The sequence below is a fragment of the Onychomys torridus genome, chromosome 3 (assembly GCF_903995425.1).
Source record: "Onychomys torridus chromosome 3, mOncTor1.1, whole genome shotgun sequence".
NCBI classification, from domain to species: domain Eukaryota; kingdom Metazoa; phylum Chordata; class Mammalia; order Rodentia; family Cricetidae; genus Onychomys; species Onychomys torridus.
This window is the reverse complement of record NC_050445.1, coordinates 6,681,893-6,709,325: the sequence shown is the minus strand read 5'-3', so window position 1 is coordinate 6,709,325 and position 27,433 is coordinate 6,681,893. Positions and strand designations below refer to the sequence as shown.

Genomic DNA, 27,433 nt, shown 5'->3' with positions numbered 1-27,433 from the left:
ATACATGGTGGCTCAGAACCATCCTCAACTCCGGGGCCACACCCTCCTCCTCTGACTTTCATAAACACCAGGCACACATGTACTCATACATGCACAAAAGCAAACACTCATACACAGAAAATAAGTCTTAAAAATTATGAGATTATTGCCATCTTGGGTGGCATGAAAAGACCTTTTATGTGCTAAAATCATAAATGTAATTGAAAAGCAAACAATGCATTAGAAAAATAATAACAAGGGTTCATCTCTTCCCATATTTTGTTTTTTCAGGAAGGAGAAAAAAGATTGTTCTGTCTAACATATGGCATAGAATTTTATTTACAAATAGAGGTGAGATCCTGGATTATTTCCTGTACGATTTTTCACACAGAAACTGTTAGGAAGAGAAGTAGCCTCCCTTAGAAAGCCATAGCACATGATTCCACATATAGCACAGGACTCCACATCTGTGCACTAGCATGTACCAAGAGCCAGATGTGCACAAAAGAGCATCAACTCTGATGTAAGACCAAGTCCCAGCATCATGGTTGGTATACAGAAACACTAAATAAATGTTCATGGATAAATGAATGGATGGGTATGTCATTCAACTAGACGAGAAAAGTTTTCACCCTGATAGAATAATCACGCCAGCTTATTAGACTGTCTTTTTAATGAGTATAACAGTCACACATGCACGCCATACAAAAAGCATGTATCATTGTTCTGCCAGGAGCTCAGGCGGTTCAGTGAGCTGGGGCAGTAAGATGGAGCCTGGTCCTGAGGTCAGGACTAGCTGGATTCATGCACATGGTTATGTGGAAGGTGGAGAGGCATGCAGTCTCCTCTCCCAGTTAACCTAGGACCTTCAGGAGTCTTCCCTGACTTCTCCCTCACTCTTCAGATTTAGCTGCCCTTCCCCACTAACAGTGTAAAAACCACAACACAAATGGGAGGTAACACTAAGTCATTTCATCCCTCCTCTAAAATGCCATTTAATGAACCTCCCTAAACCATGATACATATTTTACAATAATCCCTCGGAAACGAGTTACCAGTCACATGCTTCTGCACAGCTCACGAAAACACACTGGAGCAGGCTCCCGGTCAGAAATCAGGCTGAAAACTTAGGACATGCCCGGCTTGCTCAGGAGCAGCGGATCCTTCTCTTGGTTCCCCTGGAAGAACGGGGCTTTTGCGTGGCTCAGGAACACACTCAGGCTTTTGCCTTTGCCCATCTTCCTGGGGCAGTTTCCTATAGACTGGTATGCCTTGTGTTTTCTGAAAACAATGTGTTGGACAGGATTTTTAAAAATATCTTCAGCTGAACTAAATCCTTTCTACAGTGTTTTTCATGCCAGGTGCAAAAGGGCTAACCATCCAACTTGGGGTATCCCTCACGGCGCCCCAGCATCTTAGGGGAGCATAGCTATTTTCTCTTCAAGCAACAAGTGCCCACTTTGAGATTTTGTTAAACATTACATGGACACAATTTTGTCAAGTTACTGACATCTAGCAGCACTTTCAGGAGTAAAACAAACAAATCCAAAACCACAGTAAAATTAATAGGTCCCAGTTTGGTATTCGTGGCTCAATGGATGAGTTCCTTCTCATACACAAAATATTTAAATTGGAAAAAAGAAAATAGCATGTTCATATGGAAGAATGCTACTCGCGTTTTGACTATCTGCTACAGAGATGGACAGTGTTAAAATCAGAAACTTACTTGTAGAGCAAGATGGTGACCATGGTAACAAACACGGCCAGGCAGCCAATGGAGATCAAGGTAACATTCACCATTCTCAGAGCGGAGGCTGGGTCTTAAGGCCGAAGGAAAACCACATGAGTTGCATTCCATTGGAGGCCATCTGCTTGTGAGGCTATTGAATACTGAAGGAAGCTATTGCAGACGACACTGCCGCATCTGGGCATTGGGTTACCTTTCCCATTAAATGATACACAGACTGTGGTTGAGAGTAAGTGCATAGGCAAGGATGAATGTCACAGGCTGGGGACACCCCCTCAGGACACTGCCGAGCTGTTGGCACCTGGGTGCTGAGAGGCTCTTATGCTCCACTGTGCTGGCCTTTGGCCTCATCTCATGCTACAGGCCTCCCCCTGTGCTAAAAACCCTGGAATTCTGTGAAACCACCACAGCCCCTGCTAGGACCTCCCTTCCCTGTTCACCTCAGGTTTCCTCAGTTCTGGTGCTACCCCAGTATTCCTGAGAGCACCAGTCAGCCCTTCTCTGTCACTAGCCTGCCTGCCTCTGCCCAGGCCTGGATCACATTGTCATTCTTTCTTTCCATCTCTCCTGTAAGAACCACAAAGGCAGGGACTTGGTCTTCTCTCTCCTCTGTAACCAGCAAACCAACCAGTTCTGTCTGCACCCCAAGCATATCCAGTTATCTCAGCTACCTCCATCTGCTCTGCCATGGTGGCATCCCATCCACCAGGCCTTCCTGGGAGGTCCTCTTCATTGATTAAGCCCACTCTTACAATGTCTCTCTACCATGTGCATGTGTTGTGGAATACTACCTTAACTAGGCAAAGATGTGTTACATTTGTTTGTGCTGTGAAATAGTACTTTAACTGTAAAGGTGTGTTACTTTTGTTTAACAATGTAAGGATGTGTTACATTTGTTTATGCCACATTTAACAATGTAAAAATGTGTTTCCTTTGTTTCTGCTGTATTTGTTTAATTATGTAAAGATGTATTGCTGTTTCTCTTTGCCTGCCTAAGGCATCTGATTCATCTAATAAAAGGCTGAATGGCCAGTAGCTAGGCAGGAGAGGAATGGGCAGGGCTGGTGGGCAAGCAGAATAAACAGGAGGAGAAATCTAGACTAGAGAAGAATAAGAGAAAGACAGAGAAAGAGGAAGACACCCGGGGCCAGAAAGCAGGCGTCCACCAGCCAGCCAGACTTTGGAGGAAGCAGGAAAGTAAGACATGCAGAAAGAAAGGTAAAAAGCCCTGAGAGGTGAAAGCTAGATAAGGAGAAACAGGTTAATTTAAGCTAAAGGAAAAAAAAAAAACTAGTCATAAATGAGCCTAGGCCAGGTTGAGCACTCATAACTAATAAAAAGTCTCCATGTCATAATTTGGGAGCTGGTTGGTGTCCCCCGCCCCCAAATGGTACATGCACGTGAGATCTTCTTACCTGCCAAAGTCTCACCCTTGTTTACAGAATGAAGCTTCCATGACCCTAACAGCAGCCTACATGTGTTCTCACTGTTTAAATTTAGGTCTTAGTCACAAGGTCCTTCACCAAGATGGCACCACTGAACAGCAAGACTTGCCCCCAACCTGACCTACGGTGCTAACTACTGCTCTACCTCCCACTCAAGCCCACTCCTCTTCCTCCTCTGACCTGGCTTGTTTTCCTCCAAATGACATCTTGTTCATTTGTTTACTGCCTGTGTTAATTTAGGGCTGATAGGTGTTCTGAGTTCTGACCTAACTGCTGATAAGTGCATAGGTGAGTAAATGACAACCTCTTATGAGAATATTTTGTAAAAAACAAAACAAAACAAAACAAAAACAAAAACAAAACAAAACAAAACAAAAAACAGAAAAACAAGGGGGCTGGAGAGATGGCTCAATGCTTAAGAGCTCTTCCAGAGGATCGGGTTCAATTCTCGGCACCTACAAGGCTACTTAAAGTAACTGCAGTTCCAAGGGGATCTGCTGCCCTCTTCTGGACCTTGCAGGCACTGCACCAGTGTGGTACACAGAGGCATAGACAGGCAACACCCCCCACTCCCACCCCCCACCCCCACGATAAATCACAAGCATCCTAATTGATTGACTCTGGGCTCAATGAGGAAGCAGTCCACAATGGCTGTCCCTAGGCTTGACATTCTATGCAGGGTGCGGTTCAAGGGGGGCCTCCTTTGGGTCTCTTCTGACTCTGGTGCTGCTCAGTTTGCGGAAAAAAGAGAGGGGTTGGGGATTTAGCTCAGTGGTAGAGTGCTTGCCTAGCAAGCGCAAGGCCCTGGGTTCGGTCCTCAGCTCTGGCAAAGAGAGAGAGAGAGAGAGAGAGAGAGAGAGAGAGAGAGAGAGAGAGAGAGAGAAATTTGAGGGGGTATGGTGGGACATGCCTACTCCCAAGACTCAGGAAGTTGATACAGGAGGGTTGTAAGTTAAAGGACCGCTTGAGCATAGCCCCATTGCAAAATCAGAAAGAGAGAGAGAGAGAGTGTTAGGGGATATTTCAGTCAGTAAAATGCTTATTACCTTGCTAGCATGAGGACCAGAGTTCAGATCACCAGAACCCCCATAAAAGGCTATGAGTGGTGACATTCACCTACAATCCCAACAAAGGTACAAGTGGAGGTGGAGACTCCTGGAAGCCTTCGGGCCATCAGGCCGTCTAGTCTAACATGCGTGGCCAAATTCCAAGCCAAAGAGAAAGCCAGTCTTAAAAAGAGGAATAACACCTGCAGTTGTCCTTCATCTCCACAGCTTGGCTGCTTCGCTGTATCGCTCTCTTCGCCAGCTCCTGGCAGGCTCCAGTGTACCCTGTCCTTAAGAGGCAGGATGCTTTTGCCACCTTGCAACCTTGTTCTTAGGCACGTTTTTGTTGTTGTTTTTAGCTACCTCTGTAGATCTGACTGCCTCTGCCTCCCAGTGCTGAGATGTGGGCCACCACACTCAGCTCTCTCACACTGGAGCCTAGGCTGGCCTTGAACTCATGGTTCTCCTGCCGTGGGGGCCTGAATCCTAGGCCTGAATACTGTCTCAGACAACTCTTAGTAGACTTGAGGAAGATTTTAAAAAGGCCACATGGGATCAGAGGGAGTGAGGAATCAACCAACTTTCTCATTTTCTTTGGCTTAGTCTCTTTGCCCCGGGGGTTCTCCTGAAACCCTGGTTTCCGCCTCTCCTTTATGGTTGCCATTTTGTTTGTTTTAGGTTGGGTGTCCTCTGGAAATACAAACCTCTTGGCCAGTGCAGTGATAACATCTCAATTACATCTCATGATCCCATCTCACTATCACTGGCCCGTGGTCTGGATGATGCCCTTTCAGTGACAGGCTTTTCTCTGGCCAGTCTTTCATCAAGTCTCTCCCCTGCACTGTGCTAAGTAGATCTGCGGTTGGGTTTTAATGCTAGTTCTTTGTTTTTGAGACAGGGTCTCTCTATGCAGCTCTGGCTGGCTGGAACTCACTCTGTAGACCAGGCTGGCCTGGGACTCATAGGGATGCATCTGTGTCTTCCTCCCGAGTGCTGAGATTAAAGGCGTGCGCCACCATGTCCAGCTTAATGCCAGTTCCTAAATCCTTATTAACAAGAGTTCAAAGAATCTTGCTGTGAGATAATCATTGCTAGTGAAGCCTTTGAGGGCTTCATTAATATTGGATGTATATTTCTGCAGTAGGAAATGCTCATAAAATTATAAACCAAACCTTACCTTTGCCAGGGATAGAGATCAGGGTGCTGGTGAGGGCTAGGCTTAGCTCATCACCCAGAGTGAAGTTCACGCAGTATGTGCCAGACCCATTGAAGGCTCTTCTCACTGATAGCAGGCACAGCTCGCCCACAGCCACGGGGCTGCAGAGCCTATTCTGAGCCATCTGGCAGGTGGGGTCAGAGACGATGGTGCAAACTTCCGTGGGAATGCTGTGACGTGGGAGTGGGGTGAAAGAACACAGATCACACAAGGGAGAAAAGAATGCAGCAACATTTTTGGTGGTATTGAGAGGTTTTGCTGTTTTTGAAACAGGATTTCACACTGTTGGCTGCCCATGGTGATCCTCCTGCCTCAGTGTCTTAACAGCTAGGATTATAGGCATAGACGAGACACTGTACATGCCTCTGTAATAACAGTTTTAAACAAGGGCTTTTTGCCCCGCCCCCCTTCCTTTATTGTTTGAGACAGGGTTTCTCTGTGTAGCCTTGGCTGTCCCGGATCTCGCTCTGTAGACCAGGCTGGCCTCAAACTCATTGAGATCCACTTGCCTCCACCTCCTGAGTGCTGGGATTAGAGACATGCATCACCACCGTCACTGCCTGGCTCCCCCTTTTTTAAAGACAGGGTCTCATGTAGCCGGGTTGGCCTCAGACTCACTATGTCGTTAAAGATGGCCTTGAACTTCTGATTGTCCAGCCTCCACCATTAGAGTACTGTGATTACAGGCATGTACCCCATGTCCTGTTTTATGCAGTGATGGGGTTCGAACCCACGGCTTTGTGTGTGCTAGAATGCACTGCACCCTGCTCCTTCTTTATTCTTTGAGAGAAAGGCTCACTATACAGCCATGCTCTCCTGCCTTACTTAGCCTCTTGACTGCTGGGATTCCAGACACACACCACCTCTCCTACACCCAGTTCTTCTGAGGTTCTAACATGTAGGATTTTGAATCAATTTCAACGGGATGACTAGTGGCCAGGCCCTTCATTCAGGCTTGGGGCCTCACTTGGCCTTCCTCTGGCACACTGCTATACTTACGCCCCTTTGCAGGTCATAGTGAAGTCCATCAGGGGGTTGTCAAGCTGGGGCATGGGCACTGGAACATCTGCTATCTGGATGATGTTGACTTCTATGATTCCCTCTAGTAAAACAGCCACCATAGAGAAATGTTAAAATACAACAGAAACCAAGGGAAGTCACTCTGCCATAGACTCTGTCCTGTGTTGAAATTCCAGCCACATTATGGTGTGAGGGGGCAAAGCCTCTGTTGGAGATGTGATCAGTGCCCTTAGGGGAGAATTCAGGAGGCCCCCTTGTCCGCTCTGCCACATGAGGACATGGTAAGGGAGTGGCATCCATGAACCAGGAAGTGCTCCTCACCAGACACTGGATCTGACATCCAGCCTCAGGACAGCAAGTAGTGAACCCCCACTGTTTAAGGCCCCCAAGCCTGCATCATAAACTTAGACAGACTATGAGATGTCCCTTAACAAAGGAGAAGGAAAAATAGAAGCAACCTTCTTGCTAAACAGAAATCCACTAAACATGGGAATCTATCTCCAGAGTTTGCATTCATGTCCATCTGGTGTTTTCATAGTCACATGGAATGGTTCTGCTCACTGAGAGTCTTTCTCTAGAGCCTGGTGTTTTAGAAAGTAGCAGTCCTTTCTGGGAGATGGTTTAGGAAAAGGTGACGGGGCAGATGCTGCCCCCATGCTCACAGAGTGACCAGCTCCTGGGTCACAGGTGGCTGATCCTGTCCCCAGAGACAGTGCACAGCTGGAGTTTCTAGCTCTGTCTCCACATACATGGATGTCCAGGCTGGGCTGTGGCACCATCTGTTTTCTCTGCTGGGACCCTGGGGCAGGACCTGAAGTGTGCAGCCCTGTGTGCTGGCCAGTTCATTCCCCTTTCCAGGAAGACAAGAGTGACTTGTAAGTCACAGTAGAAGCATGGGTACCCCATGATGGCTCTTTCCCCCCATCCATTGAGATTCCTAGAGGTTCACATGAGACCCAAGCCTAGGCTCTTTACAAGTGGGCTGCCCAGGGGATGAGCCTCTACCGGAAAGCATAAGGCAGCCAGGTGGATGAGTGGAACCCAGAAACTAAGAGATGTTGCTTTCTACGTTTGCATCGTCTTGGACAAGAGAGGTGACCCTGATCTTCAGCTCTACCTCTACATGTCAGCAAAGTGAATGGGTGACCTTGCCAACCTCGGCAACCCTCCCCGCCGGTCTTTAGCCTTACCGACAATTGTGACGGTAGCTCTGAAGTAACCGTATCTGTTTATCTGGCAGTTTTCATTGGAAATGGCATTCAGCTCCACGGAGGGGTAACCTGTAGGCACTAAGATAAATAGGGACTAGGGATGAAGTAGAGGTAACATGATATAACACAAAACAAAGACTTTTGTCCGTCTGTTCTTTAGTATTTGTTTTGGTGGATTTTGGCGTTTATCTTTTTTCCAGACAGGGACACATGTAGCCCAGATGGGTGTAAATTCACTGTATAGCCCAGGCTGGCCTTAACTCCAGGTCCTATTGCCCCTACTTCCCAAGTTCTAGGATTTTCAGTGTGAACTGTCTTGCTCCAGGCCCCATCTGCTCCCAGCTCCATCTTCCCTTTAGAAGAAGCCAGGCATGGTGGCGCACGCCTTTAATCCCAGCACTCAAGACGAAGAGACGGGAGGATCTCTGTGAATTCAAGGCCAGTCTGGTCTACATCCCAAGTTCCAGGACAGCCAGGACTGAAATCCAAAAGCCAAAACCAAACTAAACAAGGATCAAGAACAAGAGCTTTTAAATTAAGGCAGAAATTTGAAGTAAATGTGTGTAGATTCCCCATAGATTAGGTATTATGGCTATTTAATTCCATCCACAAGCTGTAGGGATGGTAAGGAGTAGAGGAAGCCGTGATTGAGTAAAGACCTAAGTAAATGATTGCGTGCTATTGACATGGACCCCCAAGTTTCCGATCCATGAGAAATGCCAAGCCTTCCTCAGGGGTCTATGTGAGTGCTGACAGTGTGTGCAGAAAGTGTCCACCACAGCTCTCTCCCCAGGTGCTTACAGCCTGAAGACTGCTCCCCTACAAGACCGCTCCCCTACAAGACCGCTCCTACTGAGCTGACCCATTCCCCTCGATCCAGCTGTGTGCAATAACCCTGTCTATCTCTTCACCTGTAAATAATAAAGATGCTAAGCTTCTGGGGTTGCTGAGGCTTCTCCATCCGAGAGCCCAGACTACCAGATTCCAGGTTTCTGTCTGAGTATGTGTCTGTCTGTCTTTTCTTTATTCTCTGGACATCAAGTCAGGTCAAGTACCCAGAGGTAGAGCAAGGACTCAGCAGTAAATAGTCTCTCCCTTTCAGGTGGAGCTGGTGATGGGAACAAGGCCTGTGGCCCACACCAGGCAAGCACTATACTGCTGAGCCACACCCAAGTTCAAAGCACAACTCTAGGTTTTTGTTTGTTTGTTTTTTCTTTTTTTTTCTTTTTTTGGTTTTACGAGACAGGGTTTCTCTGTGTAGCTTTTGCGCCTTTCCTGGAACTCACGCTGTAGCCCAGGCTGGCCTCAAGCTCACTGAGATCCACCTGCTTCTGCCTCCCAAGTGCTGGGATTAAAGGCGTGCACCACCACCGCCCAGCCCCCAGATGTTTTTTAAACTCAGGATGCAAATGAAAAGTGGGAGCCTGTTAGAACACAGGAACAGCCTGGTAGAGGAGCTCCCTTTTCATCTGGATGCAGGTGTTCTGGCCTAACGCTAGCACCTCACTTGCTCACACATCACTTCAGTCATCTTTGCCTCTATTTTCTCATCAACAAAATAGAATTAATATTACTGTCCTCCCGGGTTGAACCATTGAAACCAAAGTGAGATAAGGCATGTACAACCTGCTTCTCTGTCAGGTGGTGTTCATGCCCATGATCCCAGTACTCAGGAGGCTGGGGCAGAGGGATTGCTGTGAGTTTGAGACCAACTCGAGCTACATAGTTAAGTTGGGTTACCATGTGAGACCTTGTCTTAAACAACAAAACCAACTGAGGTGTTTTGAATGAGATGACTCTCAAAAGTCATAAGTCACAAGGCATTTGAATGCTTGGTCCCCAGTAGCTGCTTGGGAAGGATTAGGAGGTGTGACCTTGTTGGAAGAGGTGTGTCATGGGGGAGGGGTTGCTTAAGGTTTGAAAAGCTTCCTGTTACCCTCAAAGTGCTCTTTGCCTCCTGTTTGTGAGCTGGAAAGTGAGCTCTCAGCTGCTGCTCCAGTGCCATGCCTGCCTGCCTGCTGCCATGCTCCCATCACCACAGTAATGGGCTCCTACCTCTCCTGGTCCATCTTCCCTTTAGAAGAAGCCAGGCACGGCGGTGCACGCCTTTAATCTCAGCACTCCAGAGGCAGAGGCAGGTGGATCTCTGTGAGTTCGAGGACAGTTTAGTCTACAGAGTGAGTTCTAGGACAGCCAGGGCTACAGAGAGAAACCCTGTCTTGAAAAAACAACAACAACAACAAAAAAAACAACAAAAAAGTCTAGAAGGAAAATATGATGATGTTCATCTTTAATCCCACAAGGCATTGAAATGGATAAGGGAGGGAGTTAAAGTTTAAAAGATCCTCATCTTAAAAAAAATAAAAAGCATGTCACCAGCCTGCGACGGCATCCCAGCCTAAAAAGCGGGCATGCCCTCTCTGTGCCCCCTCTTTCTGTATCCCCCCCCCATTCCCTCTGTCCTCCGTGCAGTCTCTCCCACTCTCTCCTAATAAAGCTCTAAAAGGTAAAAACAAACAAACAAATAAATAAATAGAGCTGAAGAGATGGCTCAGTGGTTGAGAGCACTGGCTGCTCTTCCAGAGGATCCAGGTTCATTCCCAGCACCCACATGGTGGTTCACAACCATCTGTAACTCCAGTCCCAGGGGATTCAATGCCCTCTTCCAGCCTACTTGGGAACCAAGAATGTATGTGGTACACTGACAAATGTGCAGATAAAGTGACCATATACACAAAAGAAGTAATTTAAAAAGTTTAGGGGTTGGAGATTTAGCTCAGTGGTAGAGTGCTTGCCTAGCAAGCACAAGGCCCTGGGTTCGGTCCTCAGCTCTAGCAAAAAATAAATGAAAAATAAAAAGTTTAGAAGCCAGAAAAAGAGTAGATGTGGTGCACATTTGCAATCCAGAGGTGAAGGCAGAAGGATTGTACGTTCCTGGGGCTACAGAGTGAGACCCTCTCAAAGCAACAGAAGAAAGAATACTCCTGCTCTACTGGAGACCATGCTGGTACTAGGAGCTCCGCGGCTGGACAGCCCAGAGACCTAGGACAGAATCAAACAGGACTGGCAAAAACAAACAAACAAACAAACAAACAAACGAATGAATAAAAATTTTAAAAAGCCCATGAAAAGATTCCTAATGATATTTTGATATTCCGCTAGACTCATAGATGGGTGCCTGGCCCAGTTGTCATCAGAGAGCCTTCATCCAGCAACTGAAAGAAACAGACACTGAGACCAACAGTCAAACATCAGGCTGAAGTCAGGGAATCCTGGGGAGATTGGGAGGAAGGATTGTAGGAACCAGAGGGGTCAAGGACACCACAAGAAAATGCACAGAGACTGAACTGACAACCAGAGAGCCTGCATGGGACAGACCCAGGCCCTGCATATGTGTGACAGTTGTGTAGCTTGGTCCTCTGTGGGACTCCTAACAGTGGGAACAGGGGCTGTCTCTGACTTTTACTGGCTTTGGGACCCTTTCCTCACAGTGGGTTGTCTCGCACAGCCTTGAGATGAAGGAAAGTGCCTAGTCTTACCGCAACTTGGTATTCCATGTTTGGTTAATATCCATGGGAGAACTGCCCTTTTCTGGAGAGAAACAGGAGAGTGTAGATGGGGAAAGGGGAGGTGGGGGAGGGACTGGGAGGAGAGGAGGGGGGAAACTGGGTCCAGATGTAAAAAAAAATAAGAGAAGGAAGATAAAGAAGAGGAGGAAGGAAGGAAGGAAGGAAGGAAGGAAGGAAGGAAGGAAGGAAGGAAGGAAGGAAGGAAAGTGTTCTGTGTTCAAGTTCATAATATGAAGGAGGAAGGCAGCTGGGAGATCTCTACGGCTTCTCAGAGCCTCCTGAGGGTGACATGCCCACACTTGGTACCTTTCTGAGAACCTTCCCTTGCCACACTGGAAAATGCTGTTCCAGAGGAGTTCCTGACACTATTGGATTCTTGTGCAGTGGTTCATCAGCAGGTCAGGCCAGGGAACATCCCTGACTTTCCCAGTGGCCCTGTGGAGATGTGTGCAGACACCCACTCGGTCTTTCCTGATGGGCTCTAGAGCAGGAGGCTGGTTTGTGCAAGGTTTTGAAGAATCCTAGTTCTTCCCTGAGAGCTGTAGGATCCTCTTTAAAGTTCAGGGTGAGCAGAATTTAGCTGTCAATTTGAGTATAGAACCATGACTCTGTTGTATTTTAAAATAAAACTTCCTTAGGAAAAAGACCATGAAAGTCAGTGGTTCTGCTTTAGGTAGATACTACTTATGCAGATGCATATGGGAGTTTGCAGATGTTGGGTCTGTAAAGTCACATTTATTAAAGGATCACTGAGAGAAATGAAGACCTTAAAGGGTGGGTGAGAAAAACTCAGTTCCGTCTTACCCAGAGACCAATGTGAGAGATGTTGACTATGAATGCAGGAAAGTTCTACACAGTATGAAACCACATGACAAGATAGGATGTGAGTGTGTGTATGCGTGTGTGCATGTGTGTGTGCATGCATGTGGTGAAGTTTAATGTAATACACATGACATTACACTGATCAGCATCTGTCTTACAAAGGTTGTCCTGTTCCTCAGGTTTACTCACAAAAGTCTGAAGAATGAACAAGAGCAACCAGATAAAGAAAAAGTTCTTTAGTAGAAAAATAGAACACGCGTCCCACTCTCATGATTCAGTCAGCTGCCTAGTGTCCTCTTCAACTTGGCCATGTTTTTTTCAGGTCTGGAGTTGCATTTGGTTATTTATTTATTTTTGAGACAGGGCTTCAAGCTGGTTCTTGTTTATTTATTGTCGTGCTGGGACTGGAGCCAGGCCTGCACTCTGCTTCTCAGCTCCATTCCTGGAGCCCTTGGCTTCTGAGTTTAGCTGGACCTTATCCCAAAGCTCTTCACCAAAGCACAGGGCACATACTTCACTGCCAAATAATAATGTTCAATGATACCAGCTGGGCCAGTGAGATGGCCCCGTGGAGAAAGAAGATTGTTGTGTGAGCCTGATAAACTGAGTCTGATCCCTGGGTCCTGTGTGGAAGGGGACAATCAGTGCCCCTACATCTACACACACACACACACACACACACACACACACACACACACACCACTACCACCACCGCCAATAATAATAATAATAGATAAAATTTTGTAAAAAGAATAAAAACTCATTTATATGGTCTACATAGCTGGAAATGTTCCCTAGGGTTAGAAGTCACGCTTAGCCACCTGGCAGCACACACCTGTAACCCAGCCCTGGGCTGGGCTGGGTTAGATTCCAGGTGGCTCCCTGGCCAGCCAACCTAGCTGACACAGCAGGCCCCCCAGGTTCAGCAAGGGCTCATGTATCAAAATGTAAGGTTCAAAGCCATAGTGGAAGACTCCTGGCATCAACCTCTGGCCTACACACACAGACTAGTGTGAAGTGAGGTGACCCACACATGTATGTATGCATCACACTCTCTCTCTCTCTCTCTCTCTCTCTCTCTCTCTCTCTCTCTCACACACACACACACACACACACACACACACACACACAAATGACTTAAAATGTAAAAAGTCATGGTTAATTTCTGTAATAACTTCAGGCTCTATTTCTCAGACCTCCTGGACCCCAGCTGCATTAAGGACGACCTGAGTTGATTATGGTTGAGTTGGCTACTTTGCATAAAAACAGGCCTCTGCCCTCCTCAATAAAGCTGAGCGCATAAGGGGTGCTAGCTTTTGTTTTACAGCACAGCACAGGGAAATGGTAGCAGCGAATCAAATACCCTTTAAAACTGGCTTCAGAAATATTTTTGATATATGCTATGACACAGCTTCTAAGAAAAACGGGCTGATTTTGTAAAAACGCGGCTCTAAAAGCCAAAATTAAGTGACTTAACCAGATTCTTAGACACTAAAGGCATCTATAATTTATTTAGACTTTTACAGCTGTTCTATTTGTAAGGAAGATGATCCACACTTGCAGATAAAGAAATTGGTCCTTGGAATTAGAGATGTACTTGGCTGGTAGAGGACTTGCCCAGCATTTGAAAAGCCCTGTGTTTGGTGTGGTGGAGCACACCTATAATCTAGCAACTGTAAGGTGAAGGCAGGAGGAGCAGATCCAGGTCATCACCCGGAGTTTGAAGCTAGCCTGGGCTGTGTGAGACCTTGGGGGAAAGGAAGGGAAGACTAGAAGGAGAATAAGCAAGAAAGAAGGAAGGAGGTTTTCCCAGAGACATACTAGATGACGCTGTCTGTCTGGACATGCGCAGTCCCGCTACGTCTGTAACTGGACCCGGGAATCCCTTAGCCGCTCACCCACATGCATGCGGGGTGTTTATTGGTACAGCCTGTGAACACTTGCTGCTGCCCAAACAGGTGGGCTAGATTTCTGCGCAATAAGGGAAAGCTGTCTGTGTTTCTTTAGTGAAGAGAGGAGGATTGCAGAACAAAGCATACGGCATGAACCATTTACATAAAGTCCCAAATGACAAAACCTATGTGTCCACGAAGGATGTTTATAAACAAGTAGAAAAGGATCTGGACAGAAACATGGCCAGTAACGCCAGGGAGAACTCGGGAAGAGAACGCATGGGCCTTTCCTTTATGCGAGGCTTCTTTGTGGTGTCCTTGAATTTTTACTAAGAAATGTGAGTTAATTTTACAACTTAAAACATTCTATAAAGGAATAAGAATGGATGATGACAACCTAACAGCAGCAGGGAAATTGCTCCAAGTTTGAGGCCAGCCTAGCTTAAATGTCAAGGTCAAGGCCAGCAGGGCTACACAGTGTCTCAAGCTGATTGACTAAGTTATTTAATAACTAATGAAAACCCACCACCACCACCACCACCACCATCCCCTGCCCCACGACTCCATTACCCAGAAAGTACTCACTTAAAGAGGGGCTGGGTGTTGGCGGTGTGGGTGAAGGTGAAGGGCACGGCCCAGACACTGCCGCTTTCACAGTGAGGTTAAGATTGAAGGTTCCATTGAGCACATACGTGTGATTCAAAGTGTGATTGTTGGAGACAAACAGGCCAGTGTTGTCTCCAAAGTTCCACTTGTAGGAAATGGCAGAGTCGTTGAGGAAGTGGCTGGGATCATGAATGAGGACATCGAACACAATGGGGATGTCCCTGAGGAAGGTCTCATCAGATGCATTCCGGTCATTCTTCTGGGACATGGTCACAAATATGGGGATCTGATCTGGAAGGTGTAACACAAGAAAGGAAGGAAACACATTGTTGCTTGACTGTATGTTGGGGAGGCTACCGTGATGCCTTCTGGCCGAAGATTAAAATGAGATCTTCTCATACTACATTTGAGAGTGTCCCAGCTGGGAAACAGGTGGGATAACACAGAATTCCACATTTCAGCTCTGCTCAGAGGCCAGATAAACCTTACCCTCATCCAGATACTACATGCTGACTCTCCTAATCTGCTGATGTCAAAAGGACTAAATGTCTCGTGCTCTGCTGCTGTGAGTTCACACCACACACCTGTTATCACATACAGGTCTTTCACCTGCGCGATGGGAATGTATACTCGGCCATATCTTCGAAATACAGTCACTTCCATGACCTGATGGCCAAGTGTCATATTGACTGTGTTTACAGAAACCCGTGCTGAACACCGACCCAGTTTTTGGAAGTATTGACCTGTGGAAGATGGATACTTCGAGTTATTAGTGACATGACACGATCATTAGACAAAGCTCTTTCTGAAAGGCTAGTTACAGGCTGCCTTGAGGAGAGAACAGGCTGGAAGCTCCAGAAAGGGAGCATGTGCAGGGCTCTATGCAAAACCCGATGAAGCAACTCTACATTGCAAGCAGGTAATTGCACACAGCTGGTTATGGCTAAAGAGCTCCTTGGTGGGACAATATAATTAGTTCCTAATTTGCAGATGAACACTTTATTAAGTTTCAATGACAAGCATTTAATGTCATGGTGAGGTATCTGGGAAAAAACGCTGTTCAGATTTTTTTGGGATGCTAGACTTCCACTTTCTAGAAGTACTTGTACCTAAAACAAGCAAGACTTGAGAGAGCAACTGTGGATCACAGATAAAAAGGGAGTGCCTCCACAAACACACTGGACTCATCCCATTGCCCGCTGCAGCCATCCCTGAAACTCACAGTTGCTGGTCACAGATGTGGCAGGTCAAGGAGTGACAGGCTTGGGGACCTGACCAACGGAGCTATGATGGCACCGGGAAAGGCCAGTTTCAGACAGGTGTGATGTCTGGCCTATTCTGTTGTTGTTTAATGGCATGCTTTGCTAATGCTGAAGTAAAAGGATGCTCTCAGAGAAAGGATGAAAGCTTTAGAAATCCAAGAGTTGCTCAATTGGAGCAGATTCCAAATATTCAGCCTCAGTTGTGTGTGTGTGTGTGTGTGTGTGTGTGTGTGTGTGTGTGTGTGTTGCCAACTTTGTAACTCGGGGCTTTGTACATGCTGGGCATGCATTCTACCACTGATCCATATACTTGGCACTCTGCTGATGTACTAGAATTCAGTAACCTTGTTAATAATGATTTTGTTCCTTGTAAAGTAACACTTCCCTAATAATGCAGCAAAGTGAATGAATGCCTTTTATGTTTTTGGAAACCAGAGAGTAGACTATGCCAGAGAAAAACAGTGTTTAGATTGTACTAGACTCACACAGTGGTGTAGTATGTAGCCATTAAAACAATGTAAGGAAGTGTAAATAATATAGTCAAATGCTATGATAGCAAAATAAAATAAAAATGTGTATCCATTATGATCTTAAACAAGACATATCAATACTGAAAACATCATAATTTAATAACAACCATTTCTGATGTTATTTGTAGATGATTTTTATATTTTGTTTGTGTTCTGTTTCCAAATTTCCCATAGAGCGTACGCTTCTTTAACTTTCACTATTCACTTAGAACACTAACAAATTAGTGAATGAACAACCGTGTACTGTTCAAATAAATATTTTCATAGTACTAAATTAGACTAGTCTTCTGCTGTTGTGTAAGAGAGTCAAATTCACTTGCTTCTCAATCTCATTTTATTCTGTGGTGTCCTGCAGATTCGGTGAGGTGACCAGGATTTCATTTTCCCCTCACTGTTCACCCGAGTGAGGAGGGCCAGCAGAGGTGGGTGTTGTCATTACGTTAGAGAATGTGACCGAAATGTAAAGAGCTAAGAGAGTTTGTAAAAACCAAACCAAGTGTGTGAAAGACGTAGACAAAGCTCCATTTCTTCCATCCGTGGGGCCGAGGGAAGGGCTTCCGGTCAGGGAATGCAAGGTGCTGGCTTTGGCTGGTGCTGCCTTCCCAATCACCGTCCTCGGCCCCTGCTGTCCAGTTGTAGACATATCGGTCAGGAGTGAACCCCAAATCTAATCGAGAAACAAACAGGTCGAGTTAGTTTTCTGGTCTCCAAATGCCCAGTGCTCGGCATGCAAACACTTCATTTTCCCAGAACCACTGTAAAAGCCGCTACACCCAGCAGCTACTGCATTTCTTACAAGGAAGTTAAGTGTAAGTGAGCAGGGCACAAGGATCACTGAAGTGGGGTCGGTATGGCCGGCACTGCATGCCTGAGCATAGTCTTTCCAAATGTGTGATATTCCCCATCCTAAGCAAGACCTGGTCATCGTCTGTCAGCCAGAACATCCCTTTGTCTGTGTCCTTGAAGAGCTCCTTTATCCAACTACTAGATGTTAATTCTTTTTATTCTCAAATGGTCCCAAATACGGCCAAGAGAACCCCCTTTGAGCTGGCTCCTGTGTTCTTTTGACATATCTCCATTGGCCTTTGAGTACTTCCTAGTTTTCTGTTACAATTAGGGTGCCTCAAGTCAGGTGTGATGAAGGAACCAGACAGCCTGAGCAGGAGGTGGCAAGGGGTGGTAACAGCACCTAGGAGCATCACGGGTGGGGCTGCAGGGGGAGAGCTGGTCTTCTTACCATTTCTGCAGTTCTTCTCATAGACGATGTTGCCATTGGCATCTTCTTTCTGGCATCTGGGGAACACCAGGTTCACCACAAATGTGATATTGGAACCCACCAGAGCTGGTGAGTCACTGGTCAGGACCGCTTGCACACGACCTCCTAGGGCAACACAGAAGGGAACTCATTCCCCCAGAAGGCTTTTCCCCAAAGTGTTTACAACAAAGTAGTATTATGGGTAAGTATTATGTGATCCATATGCCTTTTTACAGTGGGTTAAATTTATTTCCTGGACACTAACTTTAGCTTTCACAGTACAATATTATAGGGGAAAAAAAAGTCAGAGTAGTTAAAGGATTTTCTAATCTTGGAAAAAATTCACCGAAGATGAGAACAAATGGGGCTGGAGAGATGGCCCCGTGGTTAGGAGCACTGGCTGTTTTTCCAGAGGACCCTGGTCTAACCCCTGAACCAACATGGCAGCTCACAAGCATCTGCAACTCCAGTTCCAAGGGACCTGATGCCCTTTAATGGCCTCCTTGGGCACCAGGCACACATGTGGTGCACAAATATACATACAGACAAAACACCAACACACACACACACACACACACACACACACACACACAGTCTGTGTTTTGGACTGAGGAGGCACATGTTAAAGATTGTAGACGTTCATCTTAAAACCAAATGACTGTCACTCACAGAAGCCTGAGCCGTGGCGTCCAAGGCTCTTGCTGTGGTAGCACAGCTGTGACTTCCGGAGTGGAGTTTCTGACTTACCTTCCCAGGAGTTCTTCCACTTGCCATCTCCCCTCTTCCACACTGGGTACAAGTTCTCATTCCAATCATTTTCATCAGAAGACCAGCCACGTAATTGGCTGTGCACCCTCATGTGATCTGGATACTGCTCATGGCCCAGCACATCACGAAATCCTATGTTAGTGTTTGGAAAACAAAAGATTTTGTCTATTCCATCCATTCTCTTTTAGTACTTCTATGAGAATGGTCAATGAAGCTTTTCATTTTGAACATTGGGAAGCATGGGTATAGTATAGCCAAATATATCAAGTAAATAAAGGTGCTTAAAAGATGTCTGGCTGGGTGCAGCAGAACACACTAATCCTAGCACTGAGGCTGCAGAGGAAGGCAGACCTTTGGGAAGTTGAGGCTAGCCTGGTGTACACAGTGATTTCCAGGCCAGTCAGAACTACATCATAATGAAATGCTGTGTCTTTAAAAAAAAAAAGTGTCTGGTGAGATGTCTTAGCTGGTGAGGTCACTGGCCGCCACCCCGAGAACTCACGTGGTAGAGAAGGGGTTCCCAGGCTTGTCCACCGACCTCCACACAGGCCCTGCCCCAGCACAAATAAACAAGTAAATGTAAAAATGATAAGTCTGCTGAAGCTGTTTTTAGAGAACTAAAGAAAAAAATGTTATTTGTTATGATAGCATCTCACTACATGGTCCTGGTTGTCCTGAAACTCACTATGTAGACCAATCAGGCTTCAGTCTCACGCAGATCCACCTTCCTCTGCTTCCTGGGTGGCTGGGATTAAAGGCATTGGCCACAAAGCCCAGCTTTAAAAAAATTTTGACAGCCAGTTTTTCTTAGCTTCACTTAGTTTCTCAATACATCCTCCAAATATTTAAATGTGGAAACAGTATTTAAAGGGAGGCTTGGATGCTGTTTTTTTCATGCAGATTTACACCTTTTCCCAGTCTTTTTACCCTCTTGTCTAAAGGAATGCCAAGTTTGGAGATGCTCTCAGAATGCCAAAAGATACATACATCCATCATACATACATATACATACACACACACACACACACACACACACACACACACACACATATATATATATATATATAAAATGGGAGAGTTCATAGTAAAATATTGTATACATCTTGGTGAATATACCATGTAAATTTGTGGAATAAGGCATTTGTCTCATACCTGTACCCAGGAAGCTGAGACAGGAGGATTGCCATGAACTCAAGGCTAGCCTGGGCTACAGAAAGAGACTTTGACTCAAAAACAAACACCCCCCATTCAAAGCATATGCATTGTATAGTCTATATTTGCTAAATAGAGTGAATTTTAAAAAATGTTATTTGGGTTAGGGTTGTACCTTATTTCTTTTTCCAGTTCTGTCTCCTTTTAAATGTACCTTGAAGCTCAGTTGTTAGGTACACATGAATTTAGAATTATTACTTTCTTGATTGAATTGGCTATTTCCTTATTAGTAATTAACCCTTTTTATTCTTGGTAATATTTCTTGCTCTGAAGACTACTTTGCTAGCTTTTATCTTTTTCCATTGTTTTACTTTTTCAAAAAAGATTGATTTATTTTTTATTTTATGTGTGTAGGTGTTTTCCAATGCATGTTTGTGATCCATGTTCATGGAGTGCCCATTGGATACAGAAGAGGTCTTTGGAGCCCCTGGGACTGGAGTTACATATGGTTGTGAGCTGCCACGTGGGTTTGGGGGGACTGAACTCGGGACCTTTGGAAGAGCAGTCAGTGCTCTTAACCTCTAAGCCATCTCTCCAGCCTCCATTCTTTTACTTCTAACCTGCATGTATTCTTATTTAATTCTTATTCTAATTTGAACATACCATCTTGTTTTCTGTCTATCCCATCTTTCTTTACTTTTTTTCCTTATTTATTTATTTTGATTGATTTATTTATTTTTTGCAACAGTGTCTTATGTGGTCCAGGTTGCCCTCAAACATACTATGCAGCCTAGGATAACCTTGAACTCCTGACCTTTGTGCCTCTACCTCTCAAGGGCTGAGACCATAGGCATGTACCAAGTCTACCTCTTCTTGTAGTATGGGAGATTACAACTGGATTCCATTTTATCTCCACTGAATATTAATCCCCCCCCCCAAGCTGAGGACCGAACCCAGGGCCTTGCCCTTGCCTAGCAAGTGCACTACCACTGAGCTAAATCCCCAACCCCAATTTTTTTTTAAATGGTTTCTCTAAAGCTTAATGTAATTCTTTGAAAATTCTTTATAATCTTAGATTGATATATTTTTGGTGGTTTTGTTTTGGTTGTTTGTTTTGGTCTTGACTGAAAACTTTGCTGGTCATGTGGTTTCTATGCACTTTGAATATTGTAGCAGATTGGTTGATTCTTACCAGGCAGCCATTGCCTGCCTACTCTCCTGTTTGAATCCCCTTGGTAATAGATCCTCATCTGTATCAGATCATAATTCCAAAGGCTCATTTCCCCAGCTTTCCTTGCAGTTTGAATTGGGGAAGATGATTATATCCTAGCTTAGGAAAGCTGAGAGAAAGTCTGCTAGAGTTTCTGGGACATATTACTCCTTTACAGAAGAAGACACATGAGAAATAGCCTCAGCCTTCTCTCTTCAGAACTGACTTTAGGGGTGTGGTAACTGGCATGATTCTTGGACATCACAGCCATGTTTATCCATGAAGATGCAGATATGAGGAAACAGCCAGCACATTGGTGGTGTCAGATTAGAATGCTCAAAGAAAGAACCACCGCCGAGATGGCACTATTGAGTCATTGCTCTGGTCCTGACTATCTGTGGTGGTTTGAATAAAAATCGCCCCCATAGGCTCATAGGGAGTGGCACTATTTGGAGGTGTGGCCTTGTTGGAGTAGGTGTGGTCTTGTTGGAAGAAGTGTGTCACTGGGGGTGGGTTTTGAGCTTTCAGAAGCACAAGGCAGGCCCAATGTCTCTCTTTCTTTCTGCTGTCTGCAGATCAAAATGTAGAACTCTCAGCTACCTCTCCAGCACCATGTTTACCTGCATGCTGCCTTGCTTTCTGACGTCATAATAATGGACTAAACTTCTGAACTGTAAGCCAGCCCCAATCCAATGCTTTCTTTTATAAGAATTGTGGCCATGGTGTCTCGTCACATCAATAAAACCCTAAGATACTACTTCTGGGCTGAGAGTATGAGATAACAAGAAACTTAACCTTTTATATTCCAGCCCAAAGCTTAACTGTGACCAAAGGCAGCCTCTAACCACATACTGTCTGCAACTGTTCTCTCATCAATTTATATGATCCTGCATCTTGGCCATGAACTCTTACAGACCAGAAACTGTCTTCATGTCTTAGATGCTGGAAGAAATATCATGAGGTGTGGTATTTAGTGCATACACAGAGAAACCATTTTGAATGCATGCACGAATCTGTTCCTTCTATTCAAGACATTACCTCTTACATGGAGAGTAGAGTGATGGAACAGGGTACTTAGAACTCTGAGCCCCTTACATTTAAGGCAAATGCTCACATGTTTGGAAAACTGGGCTACATCCCGTACCCAGTGTGTGAGTGTGTGTGAGTGTGTGTGTGTGTGTGTGTGTGTGTGTGTGTGTGTATGTGTACACAACTTCAAGTGCCTTATTCAGAAATGCTGTCTTCTTCCTTTTGAGACATGGGCTCTCATTGGTCTAGAGCTCACCAATTAGGATAGACTGGCTGGCCACAGCCCCATGGGTCCACCTGTCTCTGTCTTCTTTGTACTAACAGATGGTGTGTGTCCTGTTTTTGTGCATACCCTGATTTTTTTTTTTTTTTTTGTAGGTGCTGCATACAGAGTTCGGGCTTGTGCCTGTGAGGCAGGCAATGTACCCCCAAGCCATCTCTTAACCTCCTGTTCCTTTCTCAAGAGAGAGACAGAGGCAGTGGGAAGTAGATTGAACTAGGAGTCATGGTGCATGGTCTCTGTCGTAAATAGACTGTGTGACCTCAGCCCTCAAACCAGACAAGCCCCAAATAAGTCTCAGGACCCTTCCCACCTGACTGTTCCCATTATGTGAAGAATGGATCAACTGTCAAGCAATGTTTACAACTGGAGGTTCACTTTGGAGTCATGTGGAAAGAATTAAGCTGCTTCCCTTCAAACTCACTGTACAGATGAAGACACCTAGGTCCAGAGCAATAGGATTCAGCAGGGTCATCTTCAATCCAGAGCAAAGGGAGAGAACCACCTCCTTTCAGAGTCTTTGCCCTCAGATTCTGAGGAAGAATGTTTCCAGAGATGCAGTCAAAGCACAGATCAGGTTAGGGTGTGACCCTGTGACACCGTGCTTGACAGGCAAGCAAGGGCCCTGGCTTTGAACCTCTGCACCACCAGAAAACAAACAAACAAACAAACAAACAAACAAACAGCAACACTTACAAAACCACACACAGTGCTCCTCTGCTTGTAAATTTCAGAAGTCAAAGAGAAATACAGCCAGGTGTGCTGGTGCATGCCTTTCAGGCGATCTCTCTGAGTTGGAAGACAGCCGGGTCTACAGAGCAAGTTCCAGGACAGTCAGGCTACACAGAGAAACGGTCTCAAAAGAAAAAAGAAAAGAAAAATACAGGGAACAGTGGAGGAACAGGGAAGCCAGGCGCAAACCTGTTCGATCTGCCCTTCCAGAGTTCAGACCAGACATAGGTTCATTAGAGGACTGGAGAGACCGTGGTTAAGGGTGCCTGCAGCACTTGCCCAGGACCCGAGTTCCGATTAGTGTCAGGGAACTCACAAACGCTCCAGCGCCAGGAGATCTGGCGCCCTCTAGTGGCCTCTGCAGGCACCACTCCCCACACAAGAAAATACATCTTTGTAAAGGTTTTACCAAGAAAAATAACCCAATAGAGAAAAGACACATTTTCTTTTTCTTTTCTTTTCTTTTCTTTTTTTTTTTTTTGAGTTGAGGACTGAACCCAGGGCCTTGCGCTTGCTAGGCAAGCACTCTACCACTGGGCTAAATCCCCAACCCGAAAAGACACATTTTAAAAAGCAATAAGCAGAGATGAAAACATCAGGATTTAGAACTAGACAATAATAATCCACAAGAGGAAAGACTGATGTATGAGCTCGTATTCAAGTAAGAAACCTCTGCTCTGTGACGTCCCGTGGGAAGAAGCAGAGGAGAGCTGCAGGCTCGGAGCACACCACACTTTCACCAACATTAAAAAGCAATTCAAATTTGAAAATGGGAAAAGACACAAGAGCACACTACAGAGGATGTGTGGACATCAAACACTAGAGGGTCGCAGATGAGTCACTGCCTCCCAAGTAAAAAGCAGCGCCAGTGTCTACCAAGTGACAGCAAGGTGCTAGGAAAACTGAGTCCCTGCACACTGCTGGTGAGGACGTGAAAAGGTGAAGCCATCCCGCTAAATTCTAATAAAAGCCAACATGCAGTTAACCACTCTCTAACTTGTCTTCTTTTTTCTTTTTTTCTTGTCTTGAGACAGGGTCTCACTATGTAGTTCTGGCCGTCCTTGAACTTACTTTGTAGACCAGGCTAGACTAGAACTCACAGAGATCCCCCTGCCTCTGCCTCAAGAGTGCTGGAATTAAAGGTGTGCACCATTATGCTTACCATAACTTGTTTTAATTGTACTGTTTGTTATGAATCCCAGAAAAAATGAAACTTGTAACCACACAAAAATTCACACATGAGAATTCATACCGTCTTTACTCAGCAAAGCCCAATTAGAATAATTCTGATGCCCTTCAGCGGGTGAGGAATTAAAGTGGTACGTCCTGACCATGGGCTACTTACTTCTCAGGAAGAAAAGGGAACAGCCTATTGGTACAGCAATGTCAATAACCCCCGGAAACTATACTAAGGAGAAACCCCAGACCAGCATCTAAAGTTACACACTGTACAATATTCCATTGGCATTCTGGAAATAATAGTGATAAATAAGATTATTTAAAGACTAGATTGCTAGTGGCCAGGAACTGGAGCTGGGCAGAGAAAGGTATTGATTATAAAAGGTCATGGGATTGTTGCAGTGGCAATGGACATGTTCTGTACTGTCCCCCCACTCCCTCCACCCGCCCAGAAACTCGGCTATGTTACTTGGTTGTGTTTTGTTTAATTTTGCCCTTGGGAAAACTGAGTAAAGGTTACCTTGGGACTTGTCTGAATTATTTCTTTCAATTTCGCATGGGTGCACACTTGTCCTAAAACAGAAGTTCAACTGAGAACCAGAGAAGCCCAAGAGCAGACTTTAGCAGGAGGAGGGCAGGGGCAGAGGGAAAGTTGAGGAGTTCTGTCTGCCCTCCGCTCTGGCTCCCCCATACCTGGGCTGCCCTTCTGCCTCCTCATCCATCATACCAGAGTCAGCACTGCTGACTCCTAAGGTATTGCTTTGTGTCTGGAATGTTTAGTCCAGACAGACACAAGTGTGAGCCCGAGAATGGCTGGGGCTTTGAAACATCGGCTGACAACCCTATTTCTTAATTTCTGGCTACTGTTTGGATGGTTGGTTGGTTTTTTTCAAGGCGGCGTTTCACTATGTAGCTCAGGCGGTCCTTGAACTCACTTTGTACTCTAGGCTGTCTCACGGAGGTCTACCTGCCTCTCCGGATTAAATGCATGAGCCATTTAGCCTGATTTAGGACTACTATTTTACTGAGCACAGCCGCGGGGGTTTAGTGAGAGAACTTTGACAACTAACTGCCTTTTCCTAGTCTTCCTATCCCTCCAGGCTCTTAACATCTGTCCGCGGGAGGCACGGTGCGGGGTGGGAGTGGGGCGCAGATCGGTCCTCAAGAATTGCCATTGAATGTGTGTTCTGATCAAGAGCCTTTGCTTGCTGATCTCCCAAGACTCTGGAACCCACTTTTGCAAATGGGGAAAAGGAAACTTAGCGAAGCTAACTTAGAGCCTAGCAGCTGGCACGAGCCAACTCTGTCCTACCCTAAACCCTGGCAGGAAGGACAGAGGGTGAGATGGCATGCTCCCCCTTCCACCTGCTTTCTGTGTGACCCAGGGCGAATTCCTGGCCCTCTCTGTGGCAGGGTTCCTTATCTGGGGGAAACCAGATAATCACAAAGTCAGATTCTCCTGCTCTGTGAAGCCGCCACACCTAGACAGTCCATCTGGGACCCCGCTGGCTGCTGTCTCAGCGTTTGAAGTCCAAACCCACAGTCACAGCCTCAGGGGACAGAGGTGGAGTCTCGGGCGGGCGGGGCGCCCCAAGTCTGGAGCATCCCGGGCTGTGAGCACTCAGGCCGGGGTTGCGGTGGGACTGAGCTGCTTCCCGGTTTGATGGTCAATCTCCTGGTGCAGGGTCCCCAGCGGTTCCACTCTGTCTGGCCTGGGATCCACCCCAGCCAGGACGAGCTAAGAGAGGGACTGGCTTGCACTAGAGGAGGCAGGGAGATGAGGTGGCCCGCTCCTCTGGAACTGTCCCAAGCCTAAGTGGCGTTGGGGTTACCTGGGTTAGCTGGGGTTACTAGGCAGGCGGCCACACTCAGGCTCGGGGAAGATGCCCAACTCCAGAAGACGCCGCTGCCACTGACCGGGCATCAGCGTTGTTAGTAGGGCCCCTGTGGTAGAGCCCACCCAGGGTGGAGCCAGCTCGTCCCGCAGTATTTTCGCTGGAGCCGCAGCGCGCCCTGCGTGCCCCCTTGTGTGCAGGGAGGTGGGGTCGGGAGTTCTGCCAAGTTAGCTAGAGCCTCATCTAAGAGCTCCGCCCTGTGAGCGGGAAGCAGATGAGGGTGGGATGGGAGACTTGCTTTATTCTGGGGGTACAGGCTCTCCTCCCACTTCCAGCCACAGTTATGGCCGGGGTGGAAAAGGTTCCCAGTGGCTGCGTGCCTTTTGCTCTCCATGAACCCCAAAGCAAAGAACGCAGTCCCAGCACTGGGTACAGACCCCACTTCCTGCAGGCCCCTAAACTCCTCTCGAGAGCCCGGGTCCATCGCTTGGACTAGCGAACGCAATCGCCCAGAGAGGATGAGACTCACGTTTGGCCTCCTGGCGCGGCAGTCCTGAAGCCAGCAGCAGAAACCCCAGGACCCCGAAGAGACTTTCCATGCTGAGTCCGAGCGCCCCGCAATCAGCCAGGGCTTGACTCTCACTCCCCAGTCCCATCCACCGGGAGTCACAGAGTCAGCCTCCTGTGCCCCGCTCTGTTTTATGAAATACTGGGCTTGGGAAAGATCATGTGATGTTTTAAGCAGTGAGGCTTGATCTCTCGAATTCCACCTCTTAAGAACTCGTGCCCATGACTCACTCGCCCCTGGCGTTTATTTATTGACTTCTGATGCACGGTATTTTCATTTTGTGATCCCACGTTTACTCTTCTCTTTTCTCTCCCTCCTCCTCTTGTCCTAGCTTAAAGAGAGTTTCCTAACGTCCTGTTCCGACATTCTTCCTTGTTGGTCAACTTTCTTCACTGATGCTCACACAATGCATCTTTCCAGAATGTGGACAGCAGCACCTAGTTAGCATTCCCTCCCCGCCCAGGGCAAACAGATACCAAGGTGTCATTTCAATCAGGTGCCATTGTGCTATACATATATGGTTACAAACACCACATGCTGGGTCAGATATTATGAGCTCGGGATAGCCCACAGGCTTCAAGCCGTGGAGAAATGTAGCCCAAAGCTGTTTATGACAAATCTACTTGACTCCATAGTATGAGTGCTCAGAACAAACTTCATATTTGGTAACTGCATTAAGTGTAGAAACAACCTTGTCTGGAACATAAATTTCATACACTCAAGTCATTTCTGGTTATAGACAATGTGGAAATGTGGCCATGTGAACCTCTCACTGGTGTGATAGTCTCTAAAGGTGTGTATCACCATGGCTGCTTTCTGGGCATGAGAAGTCCTGGTTATGGAACACACTGACTTATGGTCCATTGTAACACAGGGACTAGAGCTAGTGTGTCAAAACACATGGATTGGAAATGAAGGGAGGATTCTATACAGTCTCAAGGAAGCAAAATCTCCAATATAGAGAAGCAAGTGAAAAATGGAATACTGGTTTTGTATAATATAAATAATATAGAAAGTTCTATTTGCTTTTTACAACACATTTAACTTTTCAATTAAAAACAACATCAAGCCGTGTTTGTG

At 46.1% G+C, this 27,433-nt stretch overlaps 1 protein-coding gene across 2 annotated transcripts; it reads right to left on the bottom strand.

Moving 5' to 3' along the window:
• Window positions 1–188: 188 nt before the first annotated feature.
• Window positions 189–26,470, bottom strand: Gpnmb (glycoprotein nmb). Of its 2 annotated transcripts, none has more exons than XM_036181588.1 (11): window positions 26,315–26,470; window positions 18,348–18,500; window positions 17,583–17,726; window positions 16,839–17,012; window positions 15,138–15,296; window positions 14,533–14,844; window positions 7,644–7,742; window positions 6,433–6,535; window positions 5,395–5,603; window positions 1,706–1,799; window positions 189–1,260 (listed from the first exon to the last, which is right to left on the bottom strand). In XM_036181588.1, exons 1-11 carry the CDS (start codon window positions 26,439–26,441, stop codon window positions 1,107–1,109), a joined length of 1,728 nt encoding a protein of 575 aa, XP_036037481.1. In that variant the 5' UTR covers window positions 26,442–26,470; the 3' UTR covers window positions 189–1,106. The 2 variants fall into 2 exon arrangements, with proteins under 2 accessions (XP_036037481.1, XP_036037483.1); XM_036181590.1 differs by lacking the exon at window positions 26,315–26,470 and adding an exon at window positions 22,736–22,813.
• Between the last annotated feature and the right edge of the window lie 963 nt (window positions 26,471–27,433).